The sequence below is a fragment of the Microtus oregoni genome, unplaced genomic scaffold (assembly GCF_018167655.1).
Source record: "Microtus oregoni isolate MIOR12 unplaced genomic scaffold, Mior012 000028F_ref0000031, whole genome shotgun sequence".
Taxonomy (NCBI): domain Eukaryota; kingdom Metazoa; phylum Chordata; class Mammalia; order Rodentia; family Cricetidae; genus Microtus; species Microtus oregoni.
In genome coordinates this window covers 27,715,831-27,741,247 of record NW_024543087.1, presented here as the reverse complement: position 1 = coordinate 27,741,247, position 25,417 = coordinate 27,715,831, and the positions used below count along the sequence as shown (strand labels likewise).

The following is a 25,417-nucleotide window of genomic DNA, read 5'->3' as shown; positions in this document are numbered from 1 at the left end:
ATATTCCATGTAACTTACAAAGTATTAGACTATAAACAAAAAAGTAACGTCTTTCTGTATGTATCATATAAGGAGTGGATATGATTGTTAGTGCTAGTTGGTACTGGATTTGTAAATTGTTTTCTACCTAGTTAAAAATTACGCCAACTGATAATGATACTTCTTTTTTGTGTGTGTCTTTTTTTCTTTTGTCCTATTGCTTGATATATTTTATATTTTTAATTGAAATGGATTTTCTCATACAATATATTCTGATCACAGTTTTCCCTTTTTCTTAATTTCATATTAATTAACTATACAAATTAAGTTTCCATTTATTTGACTGTGACTTTCATATAATAGTATTAGTGGAAAAAATTGCTTACATTCATATATGAACACCATTTTTTACTTACCTACTTGCAACTGTTTTTATGATGAACTTATGCTTAATTTCAGTATAGTAATTTTTGAAGCCTTCTTTTATTCCATGTACTTGCTAGCTATCCCTGTTTAAAATAAAAAAGTTAGTTTTAAAAAATAGTTTATGAAGAATTTTTTGTTTAGTGCTTACAAAATTTATTTATTGAGACAGATTTACAGACTGTTTCCTGCTCTTTCATCCTTATAAAGACTGCTGTAAAGAGAAAGAAGGGGGCTTTCAGGTTCTTCAGGGTGGGGGTCCAAGGGATCACGTGTTTTTATGTTGCCAGTGGTGTCTTAATTATCTACAGCTCTCAAAGGTAACCAGACAGTACTTAATGTAAACATGTGTTTCCATAATTGACCTCTCTATTTTTATATTTAAAGAAATACTCTATAAAGTACAACCCAGGATATGTGTTGGCCGGTCGCCTTGGAGTGAGTGGATACCTTGTTTCAAGGTTTACAGGAAGTATTTTTATTGGAAGAGGATCTAGGAGAAAGTAAGTTTGTGTTAGGGATATTTGCTTAAAGTAGCAGAAAAATATAGAGACTAAGTGCTTATTATCCCGGTATTGATTTTCTCCAATTAATGCCTGTGGACTGAGTTGCCCATAAACTCCTCCAGCGGTGGTCCTTTACATGAACAGCATATGTTTTAGATGCTTTCAAAGTCAGTTTATATTTTTAGCAGCTAACCTTGAAAAAAGGTATCAGAGGGTGTGTGTGAGCCTTGGGAATATATTTCTGTGAATTTTGTTATCTTCCATTTTTATAATTGCATAATTTATTTATATGCTTTCTTAAAACCTGCCCTGTAGCATTTTATGTACTACTAATTAGTAGTAACCATGCTAACTAAGATGCAGAACAGTGAGAACTAACTGAGCTTTTCTAAAGGTTGAAAATAATTGTTGGGTTGGTGATAGCTAAATGGCATACCACTTCTCTGGCATGCGCAGGTCTTTGGATTTAATCTCTAGTACTGTTTAAAAGCTAGAACTTTTAATTTTGAACAAATTTTAAGACACTTGTGTGTATATGTGGTTTAAATTTAGCCCTCATGGAGACCATAAAGCAAATGTGGGTTTAAATCTCAAATTCAACAAGAAAAACGAGGAAGTCCCTGGCTATACAAAGAAAGTTGGGAGTGAGTGGATGTACTCATCGGCCGCAGAGCAGCTTCTGGCAGAGTACATGGAAAGGTGAGCGCCCAGCGAGCTTCTGCCCGCCTCTCACTCAGGCCTGCACTGCTTATCATGCCTGGCTCATGCCCTTCTGAAAGGGAGACCATGCTTACCTATGTAATGCATTTAAAGGCCAGCCTGGGCTATGGGAGACTCTGTCTGAAAAATTAAAATGTGTACAACATATTTGCATTAATAATCCCATAGGGAATGTGTTACCATTTTTACTGTTAACTGAGTTACTGAGAGTTATAGTTAATATTTTGCTCCTGAATTACGATTTAATGTTCTTTCTGCTATTGCACAGAGGTCTGTCCTCCTTGTCTTTGAGGATCCCTGGGTTGGTTTCCAAGGGTTCTCATAATAAAGTACCACAAACTAGCTGGTTTCACCAAGGTGAACTTAATATCTCACCGTTTTAGTAGCCAGAGTCAAGGTGTCAACAGGATTGTAGTCCCCTAGCTCTTACAGTCTTGTACCTTTATGTGTTACTTGGCTTGTAGACTGATCGTTCCAATCCTCTATCTTCAAGTGACAGTCTCTCCCCATGTGTCTTCACCTAAATTTTCACCTGTGTCTCTTCATTTCTCATTTTTACAGTGTAAAAAGTCATGCTGGATTAGAGCCCTCTCTAATAGTTGTCTATTAGAACTCCACATCCAAATAAAGTCATCTTCTTTAGCTACTCTAAAATATTATTTTAAATTCACTATTGTGTGTGTGTGCATCCACAAGAGAGTGCACATAAACATACTTGGCGAGGTGTGTGTCTCACTATGTAGATGGGACAGTCTAAAGACAAGCTTGTCACAGGAGTTCTCTCCTACCTTGACATGGGTGCAAGAATTTAACTGAGGTTGTCAAGCTTACATCGTCAGGAAGCAGATCTGAGCTGTCCCCCGGCTCAAGATTCTGTAGCTTTTTTTTTTTTTTTTTTTTTTTTTTTTTTTGGATTTTTCGAGACAGGGTTTCTCAGTAGCTTTTGGTTCCTGTCCTGGAACTAGCTCTTGTAGACCAGGCTGGCCTCGAACTCACAGAGATCCGCCTGCCTCTGCCTCCCAAGTGCTGGGATTAAAGGAGTGCACCACCACCGCCCGGCAATAGGCGACAGGGGAACAGTTCAGTTCCATATGGCCATATGAAAATTGAGCTTGCTTTTGTATTTATTTCTGTTTTCTTAAAAGGTTACATTCAGACTTCTTTTTCTTTTTTCTTATTGTTTGGTTTGGTTTGGTTTTTTGAGACAGGGTTTCTCTGTAGCTTTGGAGCCTACCCTGGAACTAGCTTTTGTAGACCAGGCTGGCCTCAAACCCACAGAGATCCGCCTGCTTCAGCCTCCTGAGTGCTGGGATTAAAGGCATGCGCCACCACCAGCCGGCTTTCAAACTTTTCTCTGGGTTTGGTCTGAAGAACAACAAAAAATAAAGTTCTATTTTTCTAGTTGTCATATATTCATTGATTTCCAGATGTAAAAGGGATCTCTGAGTTCCAGCTCTTCTTCCGTCTCTCAGTTCCCTATAGACATGAAAATATTTCTTACAGTTTTTATTATAATTTGGTTTCCATGATTCTGCTGAATATGTAAAGCTAGACCATGTCATGTATTATGATCACATTTTCTTCCCTGTCCACATTTTTATTTTCATTGTTTTTTTTTCATTTGGTATTGTCTGTACACATATGTGTTAACTAAGCCAAAAATTATGTCGAACAGATTAGGGGTTCTCTCAGTTCCATCTGTGTTCTAAAGCCTTTGGTCTCTACGTCAGCTTAAGCTGGTGATTGTACACAGAAGTTTCTATCCCACCCAGTCCCACAGCCATTCAGTCCCAAATAAACACACAGAGGCTTCTGTTAATTATAAACTGTTTGGCCTGTTGCTCAGACTTATTACTAATTATTAATATTACTTATTAAGACTGACTCTGTCTTTCCTCTTCCCAGAATTCTCCTAGTCTGGTTGCCCTGCCTATACTTGCCTGTCTGACTACTGGCTAAATCAGCCTTTTATTAAACCAATATGAGTGACAAATCTTTACAGTGTACAAGAGCATTATCTCACAGTATTTATCCCCCCCCTCCCTTCATTTTTTCAAGAACCTTTAAACTTCTGTCTACATGTGATTCTTAGCTTATCGCCAGCCTTCAGTCCAGAGACACTGCCTCTATGGCCCCATACAAAGTCTTTCATTTTCTGGCTCCCATTTCTTAATCTGTATATCCCCATAATGATGGTACATTTAGCCCTAGTAGCCTCTTGGGGTAGGGGTGGGGGACTTTGTGTCTGGAAATACTTTTTTTCTTTTTCCTACCTTAATTATAGCTTGTCTAGGTAGAGAGTCCTAAACGGGAGATTCTTTTCACCCTGGATTTGAAAGCACTGTTCCATTCTTTTCTTGTCTCCTTTTTTGTCACTGACAAATCCTGTGAGCTCTGATTCAATTCTTTGCATTGTGATGTGATCTATTTGCTTTTTCTAAAGAAACTATTGTTTTAGGTTGTTTTGTGTGTATGAATGTTTTGTCTGCATGTATGCCTGTGCTCTATTGTGTGCCTAGAGCCCCTAGAGGGTCAGAAGAGGGCCTCAGATCCCTGGAACTAGAGTTATAGATGGCTGTGAGTTGCCATTTGGGTGCTGGGAACTGAAACCTGGTCCTCTGTAAGAACAACCAGTGCTCTTGACCTGTAAACCATCTCTCCATCCCCTTGGTGACCTATTTTCATTTTCTGGACCCTGTCAATTCTGTTGGCTGTGATGATATGTACCTTGGTACAGATTTTTTCCCCATCTCTTCTCTTGGTTAGCCCCCAGAACTGATAGCCCATTAACATAATGTTATCTGATAATCTAGATAACATTCTAGGAGATTGCATTATGATATTTAATAATTGATAAAATCAACCTTTTTTTTCAGTTCTTTCCTAGATTGATCCTTTTGTCTTTGTTCTCTTCTTCCCATCCCTTTTCTGTATTGTCCAACCCCAGTATTCGTCTTCAATTTTATAATGTTTTTGTTGGCTGGTTGGTTGATTGGTTTTGGTTTTTTGGTTTTGTTTTTAAGGACAAGATTTCCCAGTATGGCTCCCCCTCCCCCTATAGGCTAATCTTAAAGTACAGACTGGCCTACTAAGAGCTAGTATTTTAGGCATGCATCAACATTCATTTTGTGTGTGTGTGTATTAACTAGAATGTCTTTTTCTTGTAATTAATGTGTCTTGTAATTAATGTGACATACATAGTGTGTCCCATATGTTTGTGGAAACCTGCAGAGGCGAGAGGAAAGCATCAGATCCCCTGGAGCTGGAGTTCCAGACAGTTGTGAGCCACCTGAATGTCTTCTTTTGATTTCATTTTCTCCAAATTATTTTTTCTCCCCTATTTGATTTATTTCACCTTTTATGGTAGAGATTTTTTTTTCCCTCCACTTTCTAGCGCTCCTTGGTGTCTGTTTTAAACATGGATGTACCAAAAAGCATCTTGGGGATTTAGTGCACTTGGGTCGGGCTTGTCACATGGGATGTTACTATTTCTAAAACTGACCTTCTAATATCATTATTCTGTCTGTATATCTTCTCTCTAACTGGCTAATTTTTCCTAGAGAGGTATCTTCTAGCCTTTTCCTTGCATGATGGATGTAAGGAACAAAACTGACTGCTAGTATTCTGGAAATTAACCAGGTAAAATGGGTTTTGTTGCCTCGTGGATTCTATGATTACTTCCCACCCACCCCAGATCTTTCTTAAATTGAAGGATCTTTTTCCCTGGTAGTAGTGATGCTGCTAACAGCCCTCCACCTTCAAGCTCTCTTCCAGAATCTTGTGGATAGAGAAAACTACCTCACCTAGGGTCATGTTCCCTTTCCACAACGTAGGGAGATACACAAGGAAAGGCAGCCAATTCAGGACAAATATGAAGGGCTACCCAGTTTGAGGTCTTTGTGGGACTGGCCAGAAAATTCACTGAGAAAAATTTACAGCTCAACATCTGTTTCCATTGTCTAGTTCTGCTTGTTTTCTTTTCCCTTCCCACACGTGTTGATTTCACGAGTCTCCCCACTAAACTTCATGTCTGTCTCCTCTCAGAGTTTGCTCCCTAGACATGTGATGCTCCTGACATGCTCTGTAGTATCTACCCGTGCATGAACTCCACATATAGCACAGCACCTCACCTTTGCCCCTTGCACCATCCCTACCCCCTAAAGCTCTCTGTCTCTGATATAACCAAAGCCAGAGTATTTCTTGGCTGACCCATCTAAAATACAGCTGCAGGTATTAATGCAGGGGTAGAAGCCAAGTAAACAACTATTCCAACTGCTTGCTGCAGCACGATTAATACAAACCCAGAGACAGGTACTGGGGTTCAACCTGAAGATCCAAAAAGCAAAACAGCCAGCTACTGGCTCTTACCTCAACCTCAGTTTGAAATGGCAATCCTACCTCCAGGAATCTCAGAATGAGACTGTGTCTGAGAGCTATCTCCTCCCATCTTATTTTCCTCTCTAGTGCTGAGATTAAAGGCCTGCACCACTACCACCCAGTTTCTATGACAAACTAGTGTGGCTACTGGGATTAAAGGTGTGTGTCAACCACTACCTGGTCTGTAAGGCTGACCAGTGGGACTCTTTTACTCTCTGAACTTCAGGCAAGCTTTATTTTTTAAATACAAATGAGATATTACTACAGCTTGCTATACACATTTTCAGTGTAAATACTGTTTTAATAGGCCTAAAGCCCATAATTCCTAAGTGTTTACAGATTGGAAAAAAAAAAAACTTGGACTTTTTGTTTACTTTTTTTTTTTTTTTTTTTTGTATTTTTCGAGACAGGGTTTCTCCAAAGCTTTTTGGTTCCTGTCCTGGAACTAGCTCTTGTAGACCAGGCTGGCCTCGAACTCACAGAGATCCGCCTGCCTCTGCCTCCCGAGTGCTGGGATTAAAGGCGTGCGCCACCACCGCTCAGCCTGTTTACCTATTTTTTTCATTTGTGTAAGTTTATTTGTGCGTAGCTAAAAAGCAATTCACAAGTGAGAAACTGACTGTGAGCAAGAAACTCGCTTTTCATACAGCTCGTGAAATGCTAGACCAGAAGTGCTGTGACCTTTCTGTGATTGGCAGCTACTCTGTCATCTGGTGGCTTGCCCTGTTTGTTTATTCTGCTTATTCCTGTCCATCAGTTCAGCTGAACCTCCTCCGTCCAGTGTCTGATGTCTGAAAGTTTGTTCCCCTTCACAGGGCATCGCACCCATACCTCTTCATTTCTTTTTTTGTCTATGTCCAGTTTCCTGCTTCATTGTTCTTCATATGGGGAAGGAACAAAGATGATGTACATGATTCCAAAAGAAATAATTTTGAAGAATATCAGAAGAAATTTGTAAACTGTTTTAATTTGCTATTTTATGAAATGTTCTAGCTTTGTTATAAAAATAGAAAATTAACTTTTAAAACCTAGATATTATTGTAGGATAGTTATTGTCCCAGCACTGAGGAAGCTGGCACAGGAGGATTATAAGTTTGAGGTTAACCTGGGTTGCATAGGAACCCTGTCTCAAAAAAGGAAAAAAAAAAATGAACTCACAAATACTATTTTTGTGTATCTACTCCCTCATGTTTTTTAATTTTATTTTTTTATTGTTTTTAATTGAGCTATACATTTTTCCCCACTCCCTTTCCATTCTTTTCTTACTCCCTCATATTTTAATCAAAAAAGAATCCAAGTCATAATTGGATTTTTTTAAGTAATTGACGTATTTCTCTCAGCTGTTGAACATTTTCTTGGAGCTATAGGAATACTCTATCAAAACTTTCGTCCCATTCCTTATGAATACTGCTCCTTAATAATACTATAATAATCCTCACTCTATTCTACATGTCCCCATTAGAATCCAGAATCACTTATTAGGAAGCTATGTGAAGATAATTGCATATTTTAAAGCAACATTTTATTTCTTTGTTGACTAGAGCACCAGAACTGTTTAGTTATATAGCCAAAAACAGCCAAGAGGATGTGTTCTATGAGGATGACATCTGGCCTGGGGAAAATGAGAATGGGTAAGCAAGATTTGTGGTACTTATTGCCCTGCAGTTCAATTCTAGGTTTCCATTTGGAAGTTCAGCAATGTTACCTTTTGTTTTTTATTGTTTTAATTTTGCTTTAATTTCTTAAATCTGATAATTTATAGTTCCCAGAAAGTTTTTATCAGATCTTTAATATAAACCCTCAGAAGGCTGTAATCAGGTCTAATGACTACTGTTTTTATTGTAGCGCTGAGAAGGTTCAGGAAATTATCACTTGGCTAAAAGGACATCCTGTCAGCACTCTGTCCCGCTCTTCTTGTGATTTACACATTCTGGATGCAGCCATTGTTGAAAAAATTGAGGAAGAAGTTGAGAAGTACAAGGTACTAACTTTCAGTAACCTTAGTTACTGATAAGAGCTGAAGTTAAAATGGACAACATGTTATCACTTAGCTGTGTTTCGGGCCAACTAATGTATGTACTTAATAATTCTCATTAATACTGAATAATTCTGTAGCGTTCCCAGCAACCATTCGGAAGTTAAATATATGTAAATATACTTATTTATGTATAATATATGTAAATATATTTGCCAAAACTATAAATTTTAAATTTGCTTCTTTGTAATGTTTCTAAGTTTGTAACTCTAGTTACAATAGAAAGTTTGTGGATAAAAAATAATAATGATTTCCTCTTACTTAAAATTGTAATTGCATTCTTTAATGACAATTCAGAGCTGGTGAGTTGGCTCAGTGGATAAAGGTGCCTGATGACATGAATTCAGTCCCTGGGTGCACATGTTGGAAGGAGAGAACCACACTAGTCTCTTATTTTTCTGTTCTGCTGTTTCAGCAACAAGCATATAGTTGACTTAACCTATTTTTAAATAAATAGCAGTGGATTCGTTATATTGATTTTTTTAAACTTTAATTTCTCTTTTTATTAATGATGCCATGATAATACGGTTTTCTTTTTGAATTAATACCAAAATCAGTTAAGGCTTGGTCCCAAGAGCCATTCCTACCACCATGAACTTAAGATTCTTTTCCAGTATTTTAATTTTTTATTCCTCCATTTCATTATTGATAAATCAGTAATAGAATAATGCCTACCTCATAAATTATGATCATCAGTAAGACCAGCTAGAATAAAATGTGTTCTCTTCAGAACTGGGATGTGTCTCAGTTGATAGAGAGCTTTCCTAGAATACATAAAGCCCTGATCTTATCCCAGCACCACATCAAACCAAGTATGGTTGTACATGGCCATAATTTCACCACTCCAGAAGCAAAGGTAGGAGAATCAGAGTGAGTTCAAGGGTAGCCAAGGCTACACAGAAAAATTCTGTCTTGGGAGAAAAAAAAAAAAATGTGCTTGCAGTCCCCAGCTACTGTGAACGGTGGTGGTGGTAGTGCTTGGATTCCTATGGAAAACTCTCAGATGCTGTGGCGAGAGCCACGGAAACCACAACTGTGTGACTTTTTCTATTTGAGGGAAGGTTAATAGGCTCACAGCCAAGAGAATTGGCTTGTGCCATGTTTTGTTTTCAATACTGTGAATTAGGCAAGAACATTACCACTGAGATAACATCCTCAATCCTAACAGTTTAATTATTCAGAGCAGGGACTGTAGAGGTGATTCCATGGTTAAAAGTACTTGGTGCTCTTAGAGAAGACCTGGGTTCAATTCCCAGCACCCACATGGTGGCCCAAAACCATCTATAACTTCAGTTCCAGAATACCCAACTTCCCCTTCTGCCTTCGCTAGACAGTGTATGCGTGTGATATACTTACATACCTATAGGCAGACATATATACACACATAAAATAAAATTAAATACTTAGAAACTTTTTTCAGGCCAGTGAGTTCATTTGGATGCAAAGGATTTTATGGTGCTCCCATCTGTGATCCCAGAATGTGGGAGACTGTAATAGGAAGATTGCACTAGTCTGTGGCCAGCCTTGCTTGTCTGTGTCAGTGAATTCCAGACCAGCCAGGGCTAGAGTGAGACACTGTCTCAAAAGTACAAACAGGGCTAGGAATATGACTTACTAGATAGGACTGCTTGCTGTACAAAGCTGAGGACCTGAGTTCAGAAACCCTGTGCTCACGTAGAAGGCCAGGCATGGCCACACATGCCCAAAACCCCAGCATTTCTTAGGGGGTTTTGGGGGGGACAGAGTGGTTAGGAGGCAGACAGGATTTCTGGGGTGTGCTAGCTGCCAGTCTAGTTGGGGGTTGTAAAGGTAAGAACAAGCTTCAGGTTTATGGAATATACCCTGTCTCAAAGTCTAAAGCAGAACATGATAGAGGAGGCTATCTGACCTCCTCTGGCCTCCCCATGTGTGTCTGTAGGCACACACTCTCATGTATTCATTATTCATATATTCACACACACAACAATATTTACTCTTATGTATGTACAAAATTATAGTTTATTATTTTTATTACAATGTAAGCATATAAATAAGGCAAGAATTTAAAGTATATTTATGTGTGAAAGGAGTGTAATTAGGTTTTAGTGTGGTATTAGAGTAATAAAAGAAGAAAAAACTACATACAACATTTTGAAAATGATAAAAACTTCTTAGCTAGGCAGTGGTAGTGCATGCCTTTAATCCCAGTATTCGGGAGGCAGAGACAGGCAGATCTCAGTGAGTTCAAGGCCAGCCTGGTCTACAGAGTGAGTGGCAGGACAGCCAGGGCTTTTAGACGATGGTGTGCTTCAGTGGTTAAGTGCTTACCTACAGGTCTGAGATTTGGATTGGATCCCTCACACACCACATACACATACAAAGTGTGAGTTTTCCTTACTAGACAGTAGTTCTCATAATGAAAGAACATTTTTAAACATTCTGGTTTCACTCATGAGCAGTGGTTCCTAAACTTTAAGGTACAAGTAAATCACCATGGAATCTAGTTAAGTGCTGGTTCTGAAAAGCCAAGTGTGGTGGTGCACACCAGCAGTCCCAGCACTGGGGAGGTGGCTACAGGAAAATCGCCATAAATGTACAACCCAGCCCATCCTTAGCAAGTTCCAGGCCAGCCATGGCTAAAATAGCAAGGCCCTGTTGAAAGGAAAAGAAAGAAGCTGGGTCTGTTTGGTTCTGAGATACAGAGAATTAGAGCAATGTCTCATTCCCTAAGCTTGAGGCTGCACTGTGCTTCCTCTGAAGTTCTGACAGGACTGTAATGGGTGATGTGAGAAACTACACTCTAAAGCTCAAAGCCATGCAAGATAGTGACACTCTTCCATGTAACTATTCTTGGCCAGGAACCGTTCTTATTTTTTTTTTTTTTTTTGATTTTTCAAGACAGGGTTTCTCCGTAGCTTTTGGTTCCTGTCCTGGAACTAGCTCTTGTAGACCAGGCTGGCCTCGAACTCATAGAGATCCACCTGCCTCTGCCTCCCGAGTGCTGGGATTAAAGGCGTGCGCCACCACCGCCCGGCCGTTCTTATTTTTTTTCCATCACTTAGAAAAGTTTTTATGCATTTATTCTTAAATTTAAAAAATATTAATTTTAAATTAATTTTAAAATAAAGTTTAAAAGCAAAATTACAGGGCTGGAGAGATGACTCAGTGGTTAAGAGCACTGACTGCTCTTCCAGAGGTCCTGAGTTCAATTCCCAGCAACCACATGGTGGCTCACAGCCATCAATAATGAGACCTGGCGCCCCCTTCTGGCTTGCGGGCACACATGGAAGGAATGCTATACACATAATAAATAAATAAATATTTTTTAAAAAAGCAAAATTACATATACTTATACACAATATGATACATTAAGAAAGACTGTCTAATGATCTCTTTCTTTTCTGTCAGTATGAAATGAGTTAGTTTTGGCTTTAAGTTGTCCAGAATTATAGGTAACTAGACCTTTAGAGATTCCTGTAAACTTGACTGCAAGAGGTGTGAGTGTCAGGTCAGGTCTGGGTTCAGGAGTTTGTCAAAGGGAACACGTGGTTATGAGAAGTAAAGGGTTCTGCACACATAGAGATAGGAATGTGTATGACTGGGGACCACAGGGGCAGATGGGGTTCCTCACTGTTTTATATCCCAAACCAACCTATTTTTTATTTGTTCTGTAACAAAGTCCAAGTTTTCACCTGTGTATATTTCCCAGGCTCCTTCATGGCCAGATGTGACCACAAAGTGTAAGTCTGGCCAGAAACCTGGGAGCAAAACAGTTATAGCTAGCTCCCTATGGCTCGCTGCAGCTCCTCCCTGCCTAACCTGCTCTGCTAGCACAGGCTTTCCATCTTTACTTGCTTAGTCTGTCTTGTCACCTTGGGAGTGAAAATCTTTTTTATCAAAGTTAGAAAGAAAGGACTTTATTTAACAATTATTTTATCCTAGAAATCCATTCCTTTTCTTCCTTCCACTTTCCTCTCAATGTCTGGGGGGAGGGGAGGGGGTTGTGTAAATATTGATTGATTGTTTTGGTTTATATTTTCTTTTAAACCAACAGAATAAATTCCGGTCTATTGCAGCAAAAACAAAAAAGCAACTACCTGGTTCTGAGTCACTTGGTCTAAGGTTAAGACTTGAGCAAGCCCTCACATGCCCCAGATAGTGTTTTTATAGATCAATCTTCCTTAGCATAGCATGGTGATTGGTGCCTGTAGTCCCAGTACTCAGAAGGCTGAGGCAGGGTGATCATCATTAATTTGAGGATACCCAGTTACCTTATCTCAAAAAAAAAACTTTCCTTGACTATTCTTTATAATTCTTTTTTGAAAAAAAAAATGTATTATATAAAGTTCAAAACAAAATATAATCTTCCAGGCTGGAGAGATGGCTCAAAGCTTAAGAGCACTGGCTGCTCTTCCACAGGTTCTGAGTTCAGTTCCCAGCACCCATGTGGTGACTCTCAACCATCCATAATGAACTCTGGTGCCCTCTTCTGGCCTGCAGGCAGAACATTTTATACATAATATATAAAATCTTCTGTATTAAAAGTAAGGGGTTTGTTTCTTTGTTTGTTTTCGAGATAGGATCTCTCTGTTTAACTACCCTAGCTGTCCTGGAACTAGCTCTTGTAGACTAGACTGGCCTCAAACTCACAGAAATCTGCCTGCCTCTGCCTCGACCTCATAAGTGCTGGGATTAAAGGCATGCGCCAACACATGGCAAAAGTAAATTTCTTTTTTCTTTCTTTCTTTCTTTTTTTTTTTTTGTTTTGTTTTGTTTTTGGTTTTTTGAGATAGGGTTTCTCTGTGGTTTTGGAGCCTGTCCTGAAACTAGCTCTTATAGACCAGGCTGGTCTCGAACTCACAGAGATCTACCTGCCTCTGCCTCCCAAGTGCTGGGATTAAAGGCGTGCGCCACCACCGCCCTGCCAAAAGTAAATTTCTTATGGTTTATATAATAAGCTTATTTCTTGGGTTGGGCAGAGTTACACATTAGATGTACTCACAGCAAGACTGGGCTACAGCTCCAGGTAGAATGCTCCCCTAGCACCACTAAGGACATGAACTCTGCCACCAGCACTGGGCAGGGGACTTTTTCTAGACCCACTCACGTACTCCTGCTGTGAAGTTAACTTGATATCCCCTACTCACTGCTGCACTTGAGTGGTCTAAAATAATAATCCACATATACTCCTAACTTTGAATTTTTCTGTTTTATACATCAAAACAGTTAACTGGGGTCAGTGAGCTGGCTCAGTGGGTAGACGGGCTTGTCATTAAGTCCAGTAAACTGAGTTTTAAGCCCCAGGACCCACATGGTGAAAGAGTACTGACATACTGACATCTTCAAGTTGTCCTCACACCTCCTCCATTTCTAGGCCACGACACGTACTCACATGCGCACAAAAATTTTAAAAATAAAAGCAATTAAATATAACTTGAATATTCTACTTTAAAACTTACATAAGTATTTAGGGCCATGGCGTATACCTTTAATACTAACATTTTGGAGGCAGAAGCAAGTGGCTATCAATGAGTTCAAGATTAGCCTGGTTTACATAGCAGGTTCCAGGACAACCAGGTCTACATAGTGAAACCCTGCTTCAAAAATAGGGCCAGCAAGATGGTTTAACAGGTAAAAAGCTGTAAGCGGAGACTTCATTTGTTTCCTGGCTTCCCAGACCCAAATAATAACACAGAAACTATATTAATTACAACATTGTTTGGTCAATAGCTTAGGCATATTTTTAGCTATCTCTTACATCTTAAATTAACCCATAATTTTTGTCTGTGTTAGCCACGTGGCTTTGTACCTTTTATCAGGCATTCTCATCTTGCTTCCTCTGCATCTGGGTGATGACTGCAGAGTGAACCTTTCCTCTTCCCAGAATTCTCCTATTCTGGTCACCCCACCTAGACTTCCTGCCTAGCTACTGTTATTAAACCTATACAAGTGACAGATCTTTACAGGGTACAAGACTATTCATTGTCCCATAGTATAAAAGCACTTGCCACCCAATGACCCGAATTTGATCTCTGGGCTCTTTATAAAGTTAAAGGAGAGAACCAACTCCACACATAATACCTAAAATAACAATATTTTAGACTTTAGACTGTATTCATCTTATTTCACTCCTGCAAGTGCAAAACCTTAGGTATTCACAAAATTAATATTTTTATTTGGCTTTGTAAAATTCATAAATGGTGGAACTGGTGAATGGTTTTATAATTTTCTATTTGTATTTTTTCTTCTTCAGCAAAGAAAGAGTAATAAGAAAGTACGTGTGACAGTGAAGCCCCACCTGCTGTACAGAGTAAGTGTCTGTAGAGGAGTCCAGAGTGGTTGTTGTTGCTTTGAAGATGTGTAGGAAACAAGCATTGTCTCAAGCCTGCCTGTCATCCCAACACTCAGGAGACAGAGGCTGCTGGTTCTTCTAGGGGATGGCTGAGGCTGTAGGAGACGTTTGCTTTCAAACTGGGCTCATGAGACCATGCCTCCGCAAAAAGCAGGTTTTCAGTGTGGTGAGGCCTTTTCTGCCTTAGAACACATGCTGTCTTCTTTTCAGCCCTTAGAGCAGCAGCATGGAGTCATCCCTGACCGGGATGCAGAGTTCCGTCTGTTTGATCGTGTCGTGAACGTGAGAGAGAACTTCTCAGTGCCAGTCGGCCTCCGGGGCACCATCATTGGAATTAAAGGAGGTGAGACTTCATTTGCGTTCACGTTGTGAAGTAGCACATAGTTTTGTGTGTCATATGCATCTAAGCATAAAACCCATCAGAGAAAAAGCTAAATCCTTGTATGCTTTAAGTGCTTTTACTTTTTTGGTTCTTCTTTCCAGAGAAAATTTTCTTTTTCTCTTTCACATAGTCATCTGAGAAGTGGGTGAATAGAGGGACGTTGAGAAGAGCTGTTGGTAACTTGGTTTATGTACATCATACTAAAACAAGATCTTAGAGGCATACTTACATTTTTATGAAACTAAAAGGAAATTTTCATCACTCTGAAACTTGACCAATCTTAGTCATAGTTTTGCCTTTATTTGCATTATAATCTATAGGTTTGAATAAGCCTGATAATCTCTCTAAATAAACACTATGTTGTTTACAGTGAAAAAATTTTAGATGATTCTGCATATTAATTTGCCTTTAGGAATACAACTAGATCATAGCCGGTGGTGGTCTGCACTTGGGAAGCTGAAGCAGTAGGATTACTACAAGTCTAAGGCTAACCTTGGCTACATAGAAAATTCCAGGCCAGTCTAGGCTACAGGATGAGACTTTGTCTGAAAAATAAGAAAATAGGGATAAGGAGATAGTCTGTTAGTGCTTGCTAATAAGTATAAGGACCCATCCCGAGAAGTCATGAGAACTTGAGTGTCTCAGGGTTTCCATTGCTCTGATGAACACCATGATCAAAAGCGACATGGGGAAGATGGGGTTTATTTGGCTTACTTATCCCAAGTTGTGCTCCACTGAGGGAGTCCAAGACAGGAACGCAAACCGTGTAGGAACCTGGAGGCAGAAGCTGTAGAGAAACTTAGTGGCTTACTGCCCAGGTACATATTGTGTATGGGAACATGTGGAAGTCAGAAGACAACTTGTGGGAGCCAGCTAGACTGACTTAAATGAAAAGGGGCTTGTGGTGCAGCTCAGTTGATAAATTGCATTCCTAGCGTGCGGTAATGCTCTGGCTTCAGTCTCTGGCACCACAGGTAAACACAGAGGCTATAGGAACAGAAGTTCAAGGTCATCCCTGGCTCCAGGGTGAGTTCAAAGACAACCTGGGCTACAGCAGCCTTTACCTCAGAAGAGAAAAAGGAAGAAAATAAGGAAGTGGCAGCAGTGCCGTGGAGTGGCTAGAACTCCACGTCAGTGAGAATGTGGATACAGCCACTTTGAAAAGTAGTTTGGTAGGTCCTTTAATATTTTTTTAAATTGAAGAGTGGTATTTTTATTTTTCAACATAGTCTCTTCATAGCCTAGGCTAACCTCAAACTCATGATTTTGGCCCATTCGCATCCCAAGTGCTGGAATTTGTTTGTACACTACCATGTCTAGTTTTGTTTGTTTCATTTATTTGTGACATGGCCTTGCTTATGCAACCAAGACTGTCCTGGAACATAATATGTAGCACAGGCTGATCTCAAACTCAGCATCCTCCTGCCTCAGTTTCCCAACTGCTAGCATTGCAAGTGTTGCAATAAATTCTTTTTCTTTTGTTTCTTTTTCTTTACTCTAGGTATGTCAGTGTGTGTGTGTGTGTGTGTGTGTCAGAGAGAGAGAGAGAGAAGGGGGATGTGTGCATGCTCACTTTGGTGTCATAGTGTGTGTGTGGAGGGTCGGAAGATAATTTGTGGCAATCATTCTCTCTTTCTACCATTTGGGCCTGGAGGTTATAATCAGATCATTTCACCAGCTATGATAAGTTATTAAAATTTGAATATACACTATCTGGCTCAGTCATTCCATTCCTAGATACCAACCCAGGAGAAAATAAGACTTGAATTTACATTAAGCCTTATGTGATGACCAAAAATAAGAAAAATCCAAATGCTTGCCAGTAAGTGAATGAATAAACTGGATGCTGTGTAAGGAGATGCTTCTCAGCAATCAAAAAGAAATCAATACATTCAAAATGAATGGCTCTCAAAATAATTGTGCTAAAAGAAGCCAAACAACAAAGAATATAAGCTATATGATCTTACTTAAATAAAATTTTAGATATATGCACTAGTCTATAATGACAGCGTTTTAATAGTTTTCTGATTAATAAAATGTGCATTACAAAATGACACAGAAGACTTTGAGAATAATTGTCCCATTTATTGTGGCTTCTTTAATTATATATGGTAAATTTATTACATTATACATAGTTTAAATATGTAAAATTTATCATATTCCAATTTCAATTCAAAAAATTTTAAATGCATATCCTACTACCTAGTAATTTCATTTCTAGGGAAGGATTAGCCTACTACATAAAGGACACATTCATGTGATATTCATAATAGCATTTTTATAATAGCAAAAATTAAAAACTAGATGTTCATTAGCAGAGAAAACAGATAAGCGATGGTATAGTCATTTCTTGTATACAAGAAATACTGAGGTATATTCGGGAAACAGGAATGAATTTCATAATTTTAAAACAAACACAAGTGTGTTACATCAGTGTTTTGCCTTTTATATTTATATGTGTGTGTGCATGTGTATGTGTATTGCTTTAGCACTTTCAAAACACTACTATACATTATTTCAGATGTGTCCATAGATAGTAAAAGTGTAAAGATATATATATAGGAAACTAAATTGCCAAGGTAAAAGTTGTGGTTGCCTTTCAGGGAATAAGCACATGACAGTCTTCTAAGGCATTTGTGGTGTTCATATTTAAAATGTTTTTGTGAACTTTTAAAATAAACAAATGCATCTGGGCCCTCTTAAGAACTTACTGTTGGCTTCTTCTTGTCTGGTTACCAGTCTGACAGCTCTCTTCCTCTTTAACAGCTAGTAGAGAAGCTGACGTGCTGTTTGAAGTATTATTTGATGAGGAATTTCCTGGAGGCTTAACAATAAGGTTTGTATTCCAGATGATAAGTGTACTTTGTGAGTAGACATGCATTGCAGGCTCTTTGACTTTGTGTCTCTGAAGCGGGTTTGCCCACAGTTTGACAACATAGTTGATCCTCGTGTTATAACAGTAAGACATTCTGTCTGCCTCTGGAGTTTTCATTTCAGCAAAGGAGATTCAGCAACTGACTGTCTAGTTAATTAAAATGTGACAAGCTCATGAGTATTGGCTGACTGGGTGACGAGGGAGGAGCAGAGTGAAAAGTGCTCGGGAGGACAGGCTGGACCTGCAACAGAGAACATGCTCTAGCTAAATGGCTGAGGAGTAGAGCCCGCTGAGTTCATGGCATGTGAGTCTTCATCGTCTAATGGAGTGGAGTTGTAGATGCTTAGCCAGATATAATCTGCGGCTTGAGGAGTAAATGGCAATCTAGTAATGGAGACAGGAAATTTGACTCTGAAGGGCAAAAGCAGCCATTGGAAGTTTTCAGGTTTAAAGCCATACAGTGGAGTCGCTTTTCTGTCAGAACAAATGGAGGATGGTGTCGTTTGAGGGAGCTCTAATGCAAAGGGATGCATCTATCACTGAGACTTTGTAATAAAGATTGCTAGAATATTGGGAGGAAGAAATAGGATCCTTTTCCAGCTTTTCTTTCTAAAATGTAACTGCGAAGCTGGCGTGAGCTTCATTTCCTTTGTGTCTGTTTTAGTTAGTGAGTAATTATAATTTTAAAGCTACTCTTGTTAGCCTCCTGATATAAAAGTCTAGCCAGGCAGTGGTGGCGCACGCCTTTAATCCCAGCACTTAGGAGGCAGAGGCAGGCAGATCTCTGTGAGTTAGAGGCCAGCCTGGTCTAGAAGAACTAGTTCCAGGATAAGCTCCAAGACCACAGAGAAACCCTGTCTTGAAAAACAAAAAAAAATAAATAATTAAAATCTTAAGTCTCTACTGAGTGGTTTCTACAAGATGCCATTATTGGGCCAGCTAGATGATGCAGCAGGTATAGGTGGTTGCTGCACAAACCTGACAATGAGTCCTATCCCCAGGATACAAGTAAAGGTGAAGGAAGGAAAGAACCAGTTGCATAACGTTGTGCTCTGTCCTTGTGCCCGTGTGCACACTCAATAATAATATAAAACTTTGTAAACGGAGACTGCACTTTCATTTCCTGGATGCACAGACCCAAATAATCAAACAGAAACTTTTTTAATTACAACACTGTTTGGCTGATGACTCGGGCTTATTCCTAGCTAGCTCTTGCACCTTAAATTAACCCATTTCTATTCATCTGTGTATCGCCATAAGGCTGTGGCCTACCAGAAATGTTCTGGCTTTCTTCTTCTTCGGTGGCTACAGCTATGTGGCATCTTCTCGACTCTGCCTACTCTCTCTATCTCTATTCAGATTTCCTGCCTGGCTTTACTCTGCTAAACCACTGGCCGAAACAGCATTATTCATCAACCAATAAAGCAACAGATATACAGAAAGACCTCCCACATCAACACTTTCATTGTTTTAAAACTTGAATCTGCTTCTTCCTCTAAGACCTTCCAATTTTTTCTCTTCAAATGTGGCAACAGAATTTGGATCTCTCTTTAACTGTTTGGTCATAACTGCCCTTTGCACAATAGCTGCATATATATCTAATATATATATTACATGACTTTTTGTATTCTCTTACGTGTGTTTGTTTTGAGACAAGGTCTTGATCAAAGTTGGCCTTAAACTCAAGATCTTCCTTCCAAATGCAGGATTGACAGACAGCCATGTGACAGTACACTGTTGGAATACACCTGTATGTTTTAGGTTTGGGGTTTTGTTTTCTTTTTTATTCTTGTTAATTCTTTGACAAAAGGTTTCATCTAGCAAACTAGTTTCAAGTTTGAAATGGAGCCAGGGCTGATTTTGTACATCTGCTGTCCCTGCCTCAGCCTCCGGTGCTGTGATTCCAGACATGTACCACCATGCCCGGCTTGGTTTGTTGTTTTCCAGATGTCTTTTCTCCTAGTCCTAGTTCAGGGCGTCTGGTAGAGAGCTATGTGAAAGATTATCTGCATGTTAGTGCTTTTATAATGTAGAATCAGCAGTAAGTGCAGTTCTCATGAAAACATTTTGTAGCAACCTGAAAGGCATTAAAGAGCTCTACTTTCTTAGTGTCCCTCAGTAAAAGAAGATGGTATTTTGTTGTATTTTTTGTTTTTGTTTTTTTTTCAAGACAAGGTTTCTCTGTTTTTGGTGCCAGTCCAGGAACTAGCTCTTGTAGACCAGGCTGGCCTCGAACTCACGGAGATCCGCCTGCCTCTGCCTCCCAAGTGCTGGGATTAAAGGCGTGCGCCACCACTGCCCGGCAAGAAGATGGTATTTTGAAAGAGGAATAGTACTAGGTAGCAGAGTTGAAACAGTTGACAAAAGATTTTTTCCCTCCTTTTATCAAGTGCAGGGGTCCAACCCTGAATTACATTTTCAGTTTTTTTGTTTTTTGCTTTTGCTTTTCTTCCCCATTTTTTAAAAATATTTATTTATTATGTATACAATATTCTGTCTGTGTGTATGTCTGTAGGTCAGAAGAGGGCACCAGACCTCATTACAGATGGTTGTGAGCCACCATGTGGTTGCTGGGAATTGAAATCAGAGGTCTGGCGCCCTCTTCTGGCCTTCAGGCATATAGACAGAATATTGTATACATAATAAATAAATAAATAAAGATTTTTAAAAAAATTGTAATGTGTTTAAAAAAAAAAGAACTCAGGACCTTTGGAAGAACAGGCAGTGCTCTTAACCACTGAGCCATCTCTCCAGCCCCTCTTCCCCATTTTTTGAGGCAAAGTCTTACTCTGTAGTACAGGTGGCCTTGAACCACTTGTGTATCTGAGGATGACTTGGAACCCCTGATCTGCTTTCTCCTGTCAATCACTAGTATTATAGGCATGTACAACCAGACCTACCACTAAACTAACCTTTTAATTATAGGTGCTCACCTGGTAGGGGTTACCGACTGCCAACAAGTGCCTTGGTGAACCTTTCTCATGGGAGCCGATCCGAAACTGGAAATCAGAAGTTGACAGCCATTGTGAAGCCACAGCCTGCTGTGAATTACTGCAGCTCAAACTCATCGGCTGCATCTGGGCACTTGGGAGGCCTCAGCCATTCTCCTCAGTCACTTTTTGTCCCTACTCAAGTAAGTTTCTTACTCTTGATTCCTCTTTGCTCTCTGCAAATCAGAAATCATAGAGAACTCCTAAGTGGAAGCTTCATTTGACTGAGTTTTCTTTTTTGATTTAAAAAAATTGGTACGGGGGGCTGGAGAGATGGCTCAGTGGTTAAGAGCATTGCCTGCTCTTCCAAAGGTCCTGAGTTCAATTCCCAGCAACCACATGGTGGCTCACAACCATCTGTAATGAGGTCTGGTGCCCTCTTCTGGCCTGCAGGCATACACACAGGCAGAACATTGTATACATAATAAATAAATAAATATTTTAAAAAAAAATTGGTACGGATCCTGATATAAAAACACACACACCACACACCTTTTGTTTATTTTTTGCTTTGTTTTATTTTTCCGAGACAGAGTTTCTCTGTGTAGCCCTGGCTGTCCTGGAGCTAGTTCTGTAGAACAGGCTGGCCTTGAACTCAGAAATCCAAATCCAACTGCCTCTGTCTTCCTAGTGCTGGAATAAAGGTGTGTACCACTACCCCCAGACTAGATACACACACCTTTAATCTCAGCACGTTGAAGGTTAAAGAAGGATGCTGTCCTGACCACTCGTGCTGTTCCTGAACAGCTACATACTGAGGTCCTGTATCAAAGACAAACAAAATGAATATCTTGGTACTATTAGTAGTATGTTCTTGTTTTCTCTTAATGTATTTATTTTGTAATCGATACTTGTTTTAGTTAGGATTTCTAATAAAATGTAATAAAATAAATAAAATGTTTTTCGAGACAGGGTTTCTCTGTGGCTTTGGAGCCTATCCTGGAACTAGCTCCTGTAGACCAGGCTGGTCTCAAACTCACAGAGATCCGCCTGCCTCTGCCTCCCGAGTGCTGGGATTAAAGGCGTGCGCCACCATCGCCCAGTTTAGAATTTACTCTGTAGACCAGGTCAGGCTGTCCTAGAATGTGCCACTACCGCCCAGCTCAGTTTGCTTTTTTTTTTTTTCCTGGTTTCTCGAAACAGGGTTTCTGTGTAGTTTTAGAGCCTGTCCTGGCGCTTGCTCTGTAGAGCCTTGAACTCACAGAAATCTGCCTGCTTCAGCCTCCCAAGTGCTGGGATTAGAGGCGTGTGCCACCACTGCCCAGCTCAGTTTGCTTTCTTATAGCACCCTGGACCACCAGCCCACGGGTGCTACTGCCCACGCTAAGCTGGGCCCTCTCACATCAGTCACCAGTCAGGAAAATGTACTGCAGATTTGCCTCCAGGCATTTTCTCAATTGAAGTCCCTCTTCCCAAATGACTGTCTTTTTCATTGACATAAAACTGACTAGTATAATACTTAAATTTCTTATGTCATCTAAATGTCCTATGATACCTCTTATGAGTGACAATAAATTTGAACCATAATGGGGAGATTATTGTGTCATATTCATCAGAAACAAATTTCAAGTTTGGATATAGTGACACAAACCTATAATCCTAGTACTTGGGAATTGGAGGCAGGGGAATCTAACAATCTCATCATCCACCACATGAGATTCAGGCCCTCCTGTGCAAACCTAACAAGAAGCAAGTTCCAGATTCCTGCCATGCATTTCATGATTGTGTTTTTCATCTTTCTGAGTATAAAAACTAGGTTATTGTCTGTGAGACAGTTTTAATTCCATGGTTCCAAGTCTTAGATTCAGTCATATTTTTTTAGCATAAATGTCATGTATCATTTATCCTGGCAAAACTGATATATGTTTATTATAAAGCAGTTTGAAAAAAGAGGTAATTAAATGTTAATAAACACAAGCAAATTTCTCTCCAATTACACAAGTAAGCACAATTGAGTTTTTCTTCTTTGGGGGTTTGTTTGCTTTGAACAGGGTCTCCTTTGCAACTATGGCTGGCCTGGAACTTGTTATATAGACTAGATCAGGCTGAAGTCAGAGAGCTCTGCCTGCCTCCACTTCTACCCCCCAAGTGCTGGGCCTAAAGGCAGACGCCATCTCTACTGGCACAGTGTTAAGTTTGGTGTATGTTTTTCCAGTCTTAATCTGCATGAAGCCATTAGCATATTGTATCTAGTTTTTAAAGTTATTAGGCTGTTTCTGTGTAAGATGGAGATTTGTTTGTTTTTAAGCAGTTTCTCCCTGGGTAGCTCAGCTTGGCCTGGAGGTTGTGTTCTTGCCACCTCCTCCCAAATACTGGGATTCTAGGTATGTGCCATAGGCCAGCAAAGGTGAAGGTTTTTAAATAAAGGCTTTAGGTGTAAGGTTGAGTAAGTTAATAGGTTAGCACATTAAAAAACAAGAAATAAACCTGTTGGTGGGGATATTTTTATATCATCCTTTGAAGGGATGTTTGAGACAGGTCTCACATAAGCCCAAGTTGGCTTCATACTTGTTGCATAGCTGAGGCTGACTTCAAACTCATGATCTTTATATGTTCACCTGTATGTATTATCTTTATGGTATAGTTGGCTTGGGCTTAAGTACTTTTCAATAAAACCATTTAGAACCGTATATTTATGAAGACAAGTTACATTCCAGTATAGTGCTTTAGCAATTACTGCTCTCAGCTGCAGAGCAGAGAAACTGGGAAGTTTAAATAGTGAAAGTATCCTGTTTATCATTCTATAATTTTAATAAACAGTTTTGTTTTTAATATTATATAAATTTTTGTTTATTTACTAGGTACCTGCAAAAGGTGATGATGAATTTTGCAACATTTGGCAGTCTCTACAAGGATCTGGAAAAATCCAACCTTTTCAGTCGACGGTACAAGAGAAGGTTGGCATTCTTTGCTTGATAGACAGTTTTAAGAGAAGAGTTTCTCTTTTCATTTGCAATGATATATTTCTCTCCAAATTTCATGACAATTTCCATCATGAATTTTCATATTTCCTTTTAGGCATACATAAATTTGGGGCAGTAAGTGGGAGTATAAGTTCTCATTGAAATCAGTTTTAGCATAATTTTTATCTGTTCACAAAATTGTAATAATTGCATTTTGAATTTAACTAAGGCCTTAATGGCATTCATTACTTACATTTTCCCACTTGAATATACAATATTATGCTGGTAGTGAAGAAACATTTACGGAGGTTATGAAGAGGTCTGAGACTGTAGGCAATGGTGCAGAGCTTCCCTGTCTCCCACGAGCTTAACCCGGGCACCTCCAAACGAGACAAAAGGCACAGTGTCTAGAGAGTAGAGACTTGGGTCAAGAAATAAAAGCAAGAAGAGAAGCATTGGGAAATTGGCTCATTTGGCAAAGTGCTTGCTGTGAAATCATGAGGACCTGAGTTCAATCCTCAGCAGCCACAAGGAAAAGCCAGGTGTAGCACACCAATAACTGTGTTTAATCCCAGTGCTACAGAGCCAGATGTAGGAGGATCCCTGGGGCTTTGCTGGTCAACCAGGGCAGGTGAATCAGTGAACTCAGGCTCAACAAAAGACCCTGTCTCAAAAAATAAAGTGGTGGGCAAAACACCTAATGCACACATGAATCAGCGCAGATTCATGTGCACATGCGCGCGCGAACATCTGCATATGTGAACATACGCAAAAGAATGAACTCCACCATTCATAGTGGTATGTGCCTATTATCCCATCACTCAAGCTGAAGAGGCAATAAAATCAATTACATAGGGAATTTGAGGTTACCCCAGGCTACTCTTAAAACATTATCTCAAATAAAAAAAAAAATTCATTAGCCTGAGAATACTGCTTTTATCAGTGTGGTGGTTTGAATTAAGAATGGCTCCCATAGGCTCATGTATTTGAATGCTTAGTCACCAGCCAGCAGAACTTGTTGATAGGATTAGAAGGATTAAGAGATGTGTGTGGCCTTGTTGGAAGAAGTGTATCACTGGGGTTGAGCTTTGAGGTTTTCAAAAGCCCGCGCCTAGCCCAGTGTTTCTCTATTTTTCTCTCTCCACCTACGGATTGGGTTATAGCTCTCAGATACTGCTCCTGCCATGATGATAATGGGCTAATCCTCTGAAATTGTAAGCAAGGCCCCCAATTAAATACTCTTTTTAAAAGAGTTGCTTTGATCATGCTAAGGGGGAGCTGATGTCCTCTTCTGGCATTACACATGTGGCAAACATTTATATACATATATAGATAATCAAATGTAATAATATCTTTTTTAAAATAGAGAAAGGAAGAATTGGAAGTAATATATATAGGTGACTTGTACAGGCATTTTTAAGCTACTGTTCCCTGTCTCTACCTCCCAAGTGTTGGGATTATAGGTGCCAGTATACTGTGCTCAAAGGATTTTGCTCTAAAAGTGTTAGCAAGCTGTACACAGTAGCCTATCCTTGTGGTCCCAACTACTCTCTGCAGTTTAGAAGGCTAAGAGCTTGCTTTTCCAACATTCAACTAGAAAACAGTTCCACTGAAGTGAACAAGTTTTCTTTCCCCTTTTGCCTTATTACCTGACTGATGACTTTGACTCTTTCCTATCTAATCTATAATCTCTGGTCCTGACCTCTTGGTCAAGTATCTCATCCAGTATCACCAGTCTGTAGAGAAGGAGTCTGGATCCTGCACTGTCACATCAACCTCAGGATATCCCAAAATTAACCCTGCCTGAAGCCTCTTCTCTTACTCCTGTCTCTAACACCATTATTGCCCAGGTTGTCAGTCTAAAGAACTTGGAATCAAGAGCTTTTGTCCCTACAG

At 39.6% G+C, this 25,417-nt stretch overlaps 1 protein-coding gene across 3 annotated transcripts in view; it reads left to right on the top strand.

Annotated features, from left to right (window-relative positions):
* Positions 1 to 25,417, top strand: part of Xrn1 (5'-3' exoribonuclease 1) — a 102,866-nt gene that overhangs the window by 48,571 nt on the left and 28,878 nt on the right. For all 3 annotated transcript variants that reach the window (XM_041676901.1, XM_041676900.1, XM_041676902.1), the window contains exons 24-32: positions 790 to 905; positions 1,461 to 1,607; positions 7,547 to 7,636; positions 7,851 to 7,986; positions 14,273 to 14,329; positions 14,582 to 14,714; positions 17,520 to 17,589; positions 20,554 to 20,761; positions 23,420 to 23,515. In XM_041676901.1, the coding sequence (XP_041532835.1) occupies positions 790 to 905; positions 1,461 to 1,607; positions 7,547 to 7,636; positions 7,851 to 7,986; positions 14,273 to 14,329; positions 14,582 to 14,714; positions 17,520 to 17,589; positions 20,554 to 20,761; positions 23,420 to 23,515 (1,053 nt within the window). The remainder of the gene's footprint in view (positions 1 to 789; positions 906 to 1,460; positions 1,608 to 7,546; positions 7,637 to 7,850; positions 7,987 to 14,272; positions 14,330 to 14,581; positions 14,715 to 17,519; positions 17,590 to 20,553; positions 20,762 to 23,419; positions 23,516 to 25,417) is intronic.